The sequence below is a fragment of the Gymnoscopelus braueri genome (assembly GCF_963280865.1).
Source record: "Gymnoscopelus braueri genome assembly, chromosome: 4".
NCBI lineage: Eukaryota > Metazoa > Chordata > Actinopteri > Myctophiformes > Myctophidae > Gymnoscopelus > Gymnoscopelus braueri.
In genome coordinates this window covers 33,480,569-33,490,534 of record NC_137605.1, presented here as the reverse complement: position 1 = coordinate 33,490,534, position 9,966 = coordinate 33,480,569, and the positions used below count along the sequence as shown (strand labels likewise).

Genomic DNA, 9,966 nt, shown 5'->3' with positions numbered 1-9,966 from the left:
GTGTGTGTGTGTGTGTGTGTGTGTGTGTGTGTGTGTGTGTGTGTGTGTGTGTGTGTGTGTGTGTGTGTGTGTGTGTGTGTGTGTGTGTGTGTGTGTGTGTGTGTGTGTGTGCGTGCGTGCGTGCGTGCGTGCGTGCATGTGTGTGTGTTGTGGAATGTGTTGCTGGGATACAGGTAGAGAGTGAATGCAGATGTAAACACACTGCAGTGGTTCTGGGACTGACTGGGACTTTATGAGACTGTAACTCAGGGCCATCCCCATCTCCCAGTCTACAGGCTCCATCCCCCACACCTCTCTTCATTAACTGTCGAGTAAAAATTGTGACACATTGCAGACACCGTTGTATGATGAGTCGAAGCATGAATTAGGCTTGAGCAGGATGTTTGATGACTCATCCCACACACGCACATGAGCACAAATAGATGTGGCACATGGACTTCAGCATGTTTGTGGGAATGATTCTCCTCTGCAGCACATGCTCAACATGAGTGCATGTGTGTGTTTGTTTCCCTTGCTGCTCTACCCTTCCGTTGCTGCTAGACACACGGATGAATTATGGACCGGGCCAATGGGGCCCCCTCGACTACAAGAGACCCCTGTGGCCCCTCAGCATATACAATAAAAGGCCCTTCCTTGTACAGGACTAATGTCTGAATGCATTTTAATGTAAACATTGACAGTATTATGAATTGTATTCACTAATGAGAATCAGCTGTACAATATCATATAGCTGTATATTATGTCACTTCCTTCTTGATGTAATCTAGTTTGAAAAGTTGAGGAAAGCCGACGTGCCGAAACGCGTTGGTTTCTCTAGATAGACCGCTGCTGCTGTGAACTTATTAAAAATGAAATTAAGAATATAACTGAAGAGAGTGCAGATAATCCTTTCATTGTATGACTACCAGATCTGACATGTATTTTTAAGATTTCTTATCTTAATTTGTTTACATGCAAATAAATCTTAAACTTTGGGGTTTTGGGGCTATTTCTGCCACTGCACATTTGCACATTATGTGAAATTTGACCTCTGCATTCATTTACCCATCCTAACTATTAGGAGCAGTGGGCGCTATTAATACAGCACCCAGGGAGCAGTTAGGGGTTAAGCGTTTTGCTCAGGGACACTTCAAACATATAGGCCGGGGCCTACAAAAACATATTGTAGGTTATAAACTGTAAGTCCTGTACGATAAAATGTCAACAGGTGCTACCTTGACCCACATGCCTTACAACTTGTGTAATGTGTTTGCGTGTCCAGCCACCTGACTGCCCGTTCTGGGTAGTGTGCAGTGGTGGGGGGGATAAAAATAAAATCCATCAATGGCTGAACGTGTTTTCGTGGGATTTTACTGTTATGTTCAATAAAAGCCCTTACAATTCCTTAAGAAACCCTATTCAGCCTCCTGCTGTCTGTGCGATGAGTCAGAGCATGGCACTCTGCGGTACGCCATCGGCAACTGACTGACAGACTGGTCAGAGAGGCACAGAAAGGAGGAAAGTGACTGAACATGTCAAATGAATTACAGTACATCACAATGGAAAAGCAGCTTGAGGAGTGGGAGGCCGTGTTGACAGCGTAATGATGACGGCGTGTTGCACAGCAGCAGCTTCCATCAAAATAGAGGGGTATGTGGGTACATAGACGGTCACCAACACGTGCACACTCATGCACGGGTATATGTGCACAAACACCACACCTACTATGCGCGCAAACAGACTGACCACAATGATGACGTGAAAACTAAAGTTGTTCCCACCTGCTCGTTTATTAAGAACCACAACGAAGTTATACAGTGAGTTTTACACAATGTACAGTATATGTTCATAGCCTGTTAAACAGCACCAGCCATTCATTATAACACACGTTTGAACCATGACTGCAATTAAACTATGGGTGGACGAAATAGTCTCAATAGTCTTAATTTCTATGATAGTGCCAGCTACCCCATAGGCCTACTAAAAGCTTGCAACTGTACAGCATCCAAATTCAATATTCAGCCTACGTTCTACAGATATAATTGATATCCAAACATCAAATGATTATTATTATCATCATCATCATCAAACAAGCAAAAGCAGAGAACAATAGCAAAACAGGAAGCTGAGTTCTTACACCTAATGTAGAATTCCAAGCCCAAATCCAGGCAGTATGTTTTGTCGTTGCCTGGCAACCAGGAGTGGCTCAGTCTTTGTACATACGAGAGCATACTGTGCAGTATGAATGTAATGAAAAAATGAATTGGTGAAATGAATGGCATAATAAAAAAATAATAACAACAAAAACAAAACTGAGGCCAGGAGTTGAATTGGAATAAATTAAGTTATTGATTGATCTGCACAAAATGCATGATTATGACAAGTAAAAGGTAGTATAATAAAGTATGCAGACAATTACTTTAGCCCTCATCTCCGTACAAATAAAATACAAATATTGAAAAATAAGTGTGTGTGTGTGTGTGTGTGTGTGTGTGTGTGTGTGTGTGTGTGTGTGTGTGTGTGTGTGTGTGTGTGTGTGTGTGTGTGTGTGTGTGTGTTTCTACAGAATGGGTGTTTCTTCCCCATCAGCTCTCTTCTTCAACTCACTCTTCTTTATGCGATTGACATAAAAGATGAACACAATTACTGTTGAAAAAACAAAACATAACACGGTCAACTACAGCCATTCGTATTGGAATTCACAAATATAAATATATATAGGCCTACTGTACCGAGGTTCCATATCAGGCTCAGAAATAATTTGTCCCCTCATGTGTTGAGGAGTTTGTTTTCTTCGCCATCCATGAGAACCTAGTACTTTTCCGTAAACGATGTGTATTGTATTGTTTGTTTTTGTATTGTGTATTGTATTGCTGTATTGTTTGTTTGTTTTGTGGTCAGAAGGGTGGACCATGTACATTTTCAGAGGATGTATATTCTAATAATCAATAAATAAATTTTGTTCCGGCTTAGATCAATAGAATCAATGTAGTATACTTTCAGTTCCTAGTTATCGGTATCGCAATGAAAACCCATTTTTCACGCTTTTAAAGAAGAAAGAAAATACCATGACTTTTATATTTGATCATTATCATTAACATCGTAGTGCTTTGCCAAGAGGCCCTCAAGTAGTGCTCAGTGTTGATCTGACTCTGAGAATGGAAAAATGTCAGTATTTTATTAGATGCCAGACTGCACAACACCGTCAAACTCACCGACAAATCCAAGAGTCCCAGCCAGGATTCCAATGGTGGCTCCCATTCCATACTTGAAGCGATGAATGCCAGGCTCCATGTAGCAGTAGCCAAGCGATGTGCAGTTACATACTCTCACTGGGGTTTCAAACAGTATAGACACACACACACACACACACACACACACACACACACACACACACACACACACACACACACACACACACACACACACACACACACACACACACACACACACACACACACACACACACACACACACACACACACACACACACACACACACACACACACACACACAAACAACATTTACTTAGCACACTTTTGTGGAATTAACAATGACTTATATTTATTCCATAGCTTATTACCCTCTCTCACACACACACACACGCACGCACGCACGCACGCGTGCACACACACACACACACACGCACGCGCACGCACGCACGCACGCGCGCACACACACACACACACACACACACACACACACACACACACACACACACACACACACACACACACACACACACACACACACACACACACACACACACACACACACACACACACACACACACCTATCAGATAGTTAGGTGTGTATTTCCATTGCATACAGGGTAACTGTATTTAACTATCACATTCATTTGCATGAAACCGCTCACCCTCAAACTTGTGTGTGACACCCATCCCTGCATTGTCTTTGATATTAATAGGAAGCAGGAATGTTTTGTCCTCATGTGGCGGCTTCTTCATGGTCAGTGAAGCCGATGAACCTAGAAACAAAAAGACTTCATGTCAACTGATACAGTATGTGCAGAGTTTCCCCAACTTTTTCAGCTCTAGACCCAAAAGATACATTACCGTCTACCGTGAACATAGCCAATCTACAAGCACACACCAGCGTCGCAGTGCAACTCGTTGTGAGCTTTCAGATCTGCTATTTTCACTATTTCTTAATGGTATTTGTTTTATGGAATTTTGAAATTTTGTAATTGTTTTGAAAAGTTCTGAAATTGTTTTGAAAAATGTTTGAATTATTGTATTTCTTATTTTATTTAGAAAATCTTTTGAAATATTAATAAAAAATCATATCGGAAGTTATATTAAACGTTTTTTATATTTACTGGGCCCATAATATTGTTTTGGGAAATACTAAAGTCACCACATCACCAAGAGACCAGAGTATGATGCGCGTACCGTCGATGGCGGTCAGGCCCCAGTTGGGAGACTTCTTGCCGTGAGCCAGGGCGAAAGTGAACGGCTGGGAGAAGGGGGCACTGTCTGCGTCGTGGGCTCGGAGGATCACAGCCTGGGGCTTCTGCACACAGATGAAGGCCTGTGACTCTGTCAGCTTGGGCACGTTGTCATTGACATCCAACAGCCTCACAGAGACCTCACGCTCCGCAGACATCTCGCCGTTTTCTGTGAAGGTGAATGGGAAGATATAAGACCAGAGGTGGAAGTGAACTAAGTACATTTACTCAAGTTCTTTACTTAAGTGCAGTTTTGAGATGCTTTTACTTTGATTGAGTATTTCCATTCTTCAATACTTGATACTTATACTCCACTACATCGAATATCGGTTTTTTCACTCAACTACAATGATTTGAAAACATTACTTACAAGTTACTCTGCAGATTTAGATTATTAATACAAAACATACATTAACCACTTGAGCCCATTTTATACTTTGGATATTCGAAAATAGCCAATCTACAAGGATGTAGGATGTCTTATCCACACACACACACAGACAATCACAAATGCACATACTTTTCAATAGAAGAAGTCCCGAGCCAATGTGTATGTTCAGTAACTGTTGTGTTAATATAACTCTTTAAAGCCATAAGGGGCCATGTTTACATACTGAATTGTACATACTGAATACACACAGAATTGTACTGTTTGTATGTATTAATCTCACCCTTCTCAAAGGCTGTAACAGTGACTTTGAAACCCTCCAGAATCTCTCTGTCTAGCTTGGCTTTGGTCTTGATCTCTCCGGTAGCAGCATCGATCTCCAGCCAGCCCTGGACATCTCCCTCCATCTTGAAACTGCAGGAAGCACAATTACACTTAAGACACCCAAATACACACACACACACATACACACACACGTCTGCTCACACACTGAGCAGGGCAGCAGGCATCAGAAATGGTCTGCGAAAGCCAGTAAGTGTCAAGGAGAGTAAACATGGAGTTTGTGGACAGTGGTGGTCAATGTGGATCAATGGCTCTACGTCACAGTATATGAACAGTCTAGCCCTGTGTGGTTCTCAAAGTGGGGTGCACGGGCCCTCAGGGTCCCAAATGGACCCTTACAGATCTGTAACACTGAGAGCGTACAAATGGAACCAAATGACCCCCATAACTCCTAGAGTTATGGGTGTCCTTGAAATTAAAAGGTTTGAGAACCACTGGTGTATGCAACCCAATTGTTAGTGTGCGTGCGTATAAGCGTGTGTGCCTGCAAGTGTGTGTGCATGCATGAATGTGTGTGCGTGTACCTAAGCTCTTTGCCCTCTGGGTCCTTGGCCTCCACGGTGAGGAGGGTGGCTCCCACGGTGGTGTTCTCAGGTACCGTGACGTCCAGGATGTCCATGCTGAACTCTGGGGGCTCGTCCACATCGCCCACAGACACAGACACGGAGGCTGAGGAGCGGCTGTCGTACTCCAGGCCTGTCATCAAGGGCTCTGGGTTGCGAGCGTCAATCTGCAGCGTGTAGGAGGCAGACGCCTCGAAGTCCAGTGGCTGTCAGGAGAAAGGCAGGGCAGAGGTGTGATTTTACGAATTACGATGTGACGTGTTGTGAGCTTGTAGATTGTCTATATTCACACATTTGTAAGTATAAAACAGGGCTTAACAACTTAAATCCTTAATACTTTGTTGACATGGGTCCCCCAGGGAACTATACGAGGCCCCCTCCATTTTTTCCCTCTACACCAAAAATCTTGGCCAAAAATAGCCAGTTCACAAAGTTCACAACGCATCACGTTGCAATGCTCTGCGTGCTCATAGATCGGCTATTTTCGCCAAATGTTCGCCCCCAGAATAGGGGCGCTAGGGTTCCTATGGTTAAGAGTTATAGCAGATGAACACAGGGTCAGGGCGGCAGAGGCTTTCATATGAATGGCCGGAACTTCTTTCATGAAAATAGAAATATTATGCTGTAAATATAAAACTCTGCCAACAGGCTGGCACTGTATACATTACCACCAGGATGTGTTTATTAAAGAGTGTGTGTATACCTTGGCAAGCACCAGTCTGCCCTCACCGGTGCCATCAGTTTCAATTCTGAACACGCCATCGTCGTTGCCGGCAGAGATGTGGAACTCGATGCGTGAGCTGCCGCTGTTAGGATCATCAGCATCTGCTGCCTTCAGGGTCAGCACTGTGTGACCCAGAGGGGTATCCTCCGCAAGAGCGTGGCTTCCATACTACACACACACAAGTACACATACAGTAGGTAAACACAGACAAGGTCGAAGGTCACTGTCACGTTGGGCAGACTTTCGGAAGATGATAGACGGCGACACTGTGCAAACGTATATTCTTTAATGAGAGAATTAATTATTGAAGAACAAATGGCCAAGAGCTCCTCACATAGACATCTCGCTAACTCGCTTACTTCCTCACTGCAGTCTGAAAAGCCTAATCCGGTCATGACAACCACTGACCATATTCTCATGGTGGCCATTTTGCTCTCACGTCATACTTGGGGTGTTGGGGAAAATTCACATGCCGGGTGAATGTGGCCAACACAGTCAAAATAGAGAGAGAGAGAGAGAGAGAGAGAGAGAGAGAGAGAGAGAGAGAGAGAGAGAGAGAGAGAGAGAGAGAGAGAGAGAGAGAGAGAGAGAGAGAGAGAGAGAGAGAGAGAGAGAGAGAGAGAGAGACAGACAGAGAGAGAGAGACAGAGAGAGACAGAGAGAGAGGGAGATTGTGCGTGTGTGTGTTCTGAACAAGGCAAATGTCTCCCTTCCCAGTCCCCACATCAGGCAGAGAAAACAGTTTCTGCTGTAGCAAGGCAGATACTCACATCAGTCTTCTCAAACAACGGCAGCTCATTGTTAACATCAATGACCTTTATCAGGACATTGCACTGTGTGCTGAAACCTGTGAGAAATAGAAGTCATGGTGAAATCAACAATTTATTAACAATTTATTTGCAGATTTGTGTGTGTGTGTGTGTGTGTGTGTGTGTGTGTGTGTGTGTGTGTGTGTGTGTGTGTGTGTGTGTGTGTGTGTGTGTGTGTGTGTGTGTGTGTGTGTGTGTGTGTGTGTGTGTGTGTGTGTGTGTGTGTGTGTGTGTGTGTGTGTGTGTGTGTGTGTGTGTGTGTGTACTACCTGGGTCACTGACTCCAACAGTGAGGAGGTATTGTGTGGCATCCTTTCTTTGCAGCGTCCGTCGTGCCTGGATGCGTCCAGAGACACTGTCAATAGAGAAGACATCGGTGGATGGACTTTGGGACATGATGACGTAGGTGATCAGGGAATTGGCGGTCCCAGGTTCATCAGCATCGTGAGCGAGCAGGTCTCCTATTGGGCTGCCTGTAACGACACAAGAGCCAATCAGCCAATCAGAGAACAGAAAAATACAGAAGCACAAGAATCATTAGCAAGAAAAATGCACATGTATCAACACTACTGAAGGGAAGTGTGAGACATGCACACACACCCTAACCCTAATGCCGACCATAGCCTATCTACAAGCTCATAACGTGTCACGCTGTGACGCGTTGTGAGCTAAGATCGACTATTTTTGGTACATGACACTGGCACGCAACTAAGTAAGGCTAACCCCTAAACCTCAAAATGCATAATCCTAATCCTAACACCAACCTGAATGTTTTCTTAAATGAACTTTTAACCATTAAAAAACATTTCTCTTATGAGGATCAGGAAAATGGTCCTTAAAATGTTTATTTCCCAAATTCTATACTTGTGGGGATATTTGGCTCTCACATATGGTAAATGAATACAAGTTCACGCAAACATTCACACACATCGTACCTACTGGCTCGTCCTCCTGGACCTCAAAGACAGTCTCTTCATTCTCACACATTGGCGGGTTGTCGTTCACATCTTCCACCACCACATGAATCTCCATGGGGGGATCCACCTGCTTACCATCCTTATCCTCAGCCAGCACCACCAGAATGAACTGAAACCCACCCAGGAGACACAAACATGTAAAGAAAGGTCAACCAACCTGTGTGTCGTTTGTCCTACATTTAGTCCATGAGCCAGAGCCCCAAAATTGAGCAATGATTATCGAAAGAGTGGGCAAAACCAAACCTATATTAAATTGTTCATAGGGTCAATACGAGTAAATAAATATATGATAACCTTTCCACAGGAGCAGCTTTTTCATAGTTATCACACATTTTGTTATTTTCCCCATACGTACATGACAGGTGAAAAAATGACAACATTTAAAAAAGAGTTATCATAATGAAACTTCCTGAGTTGATTACTTACAAGAAGACAATGATTTATCGTATTACAAGTTTTCTGAAATTGTATATTTAGATATGCAAATTAGGCATTTAGTCCATGAGCCAGAGCCCCAAAATTGAGACAGATATTGAATATTCGCTTGTTAAAAACCTTTGACTCCAACATCTTAACAAAATGAAATAAGAATGTTGACTCTGGCTTTGTTCAATGTTCCAAAGTAGATTCTGGAAAGTTATGCAAATTCAGGCATATTTTCCTAATGCCTAATTTGCATATTTAAATATACAATTTCAGAAAACTTGTAATACGATAAATCATTGTCTTCATGCAAGTAATCAACTCAGGAAGTTTCATTATGATAACTCTTTTTTAAATGTTGTCATTTTTTCACCTGTCATGTACTGTACGTATGGGGAAAATAACAAAATGTGCGATAACCATGAAAAAGCTGCTCCTGTGGAAAGGTTATCATATATTTATTTACTCGTATTGACCCTATGAACAATTTAATATAGGTGTGTGTGTGTGTGTGTGTGTGTGTGTGTGTGTGTGTGTGTGTGTGTGTGTGTGTGTGTGTGTGTGTGTGTGTGTGTGTGTGTGTGTGTGTGTGTGCATGCTTGTGTCTGTGCGTCTGCATGTGTATATGTGGCTCTGGGTTTGTATGTGTGTGTGTGTGTGTGTGTGTGTGTGTGTAATATATCTTTTTGATTTCACTATTATCCACCCTGTTGAGGATTGAAATACATTTAATGCCTATACGTGCACTAAGTGGACCGCTACGGGTCCATTTGGTTCCATTTGTACACTCTCAGTGTTTGGAACCCTCTCAAGGAACCCTGAGGGTCACTGGACCCCACTTTGAGAACCACAGATTTAAAGATATGTTTTGGGGGCGTTTATGCCTTTATTTATAGCATATAGTGTAGATTGACAGGAAACAGGGAGTGAGAGATGGGGAGAGACATGCAGTAAACATCGTCGGGAACGGGACTCGAACCCGCAATGCACTGTCAGGCTACATAGGAGCCTAGGTGCCCGGACCGCTAGGCCAGCGGTAAGGGCCGAGAACCACTGCTTTAACATATAAATTGTACCATGTCTTTCTCTTCCCTGTCCAGCTCCTCAGTCAGCTGTATCTCTCCATCCACGGTGATAATGAAGGGGAACCCAAGACCCCTTTCCTTCTGCAGCAACCTGTAAATAGCGTTGTGGTCGTTGGACTGGACCTGGAGTTAGACAGAGGGAGGAAGGAAGGAAGGGAACGGAGAGAAAGAGGACAGTAGGGATTATCACCCACATTCAAGTGGCTAT

General features: G+C 43.4%; 1 protein-coding gene across 1 annotated transcript in view; it reads right to left on the bottom strand.

Moving 5' to 3' along the window:
- Positions 1–2,539: 2,539 nt before the first annotated feature.
- The window catches only part of cdh17 (cadherin 17, LI cadherin (liver-intestine)), a gene marked incomplete at both ends in the record, with an annotated part of 13,908 nt that continues 6,481 nt past the window's right edge, over positions 2,540–9,966 (bottom strand). The window contains 11 exons of the mRNA XM_080425892.1: positions 2,540–2,625; positions 3,195–3,311; positions 3,857–3,967; positions 4,392–4,616; positions 5,119–5,249; positions 5,702–5,946; positions 6,444–6,632; positions 7,235–7,311; positions 7,543–7,746; positions 8,209–8,359; positions 9,750–9,881. Of these exons, the coding sequence (XP_080282018.1) occupies positions 2,540–2,625; positions 3,195–3,311; positions 3,857–3,967; positions 4,392–4,616; positions 5,119–5,249; positions 5,702–5,946; positions 6,444–6,632; positions 7,235–7,311; positions 7,543–7,746; positions 8,209–8,359; positions 9,750–9,881 (1,668 nt within the window). The remainder of the gene's footprint in view (positions 2,626–3,194; positions 3,312–3,856; positions 3,968–4,391; positions 4,617–5,118; positions 5,250–5,701; positions 5,947–6,443; positions 6,633–7,234; positions 7,312–7,542; positions 7,747–8,208; positions 8,360–9,749; positions 9,882–9,966) is intronic.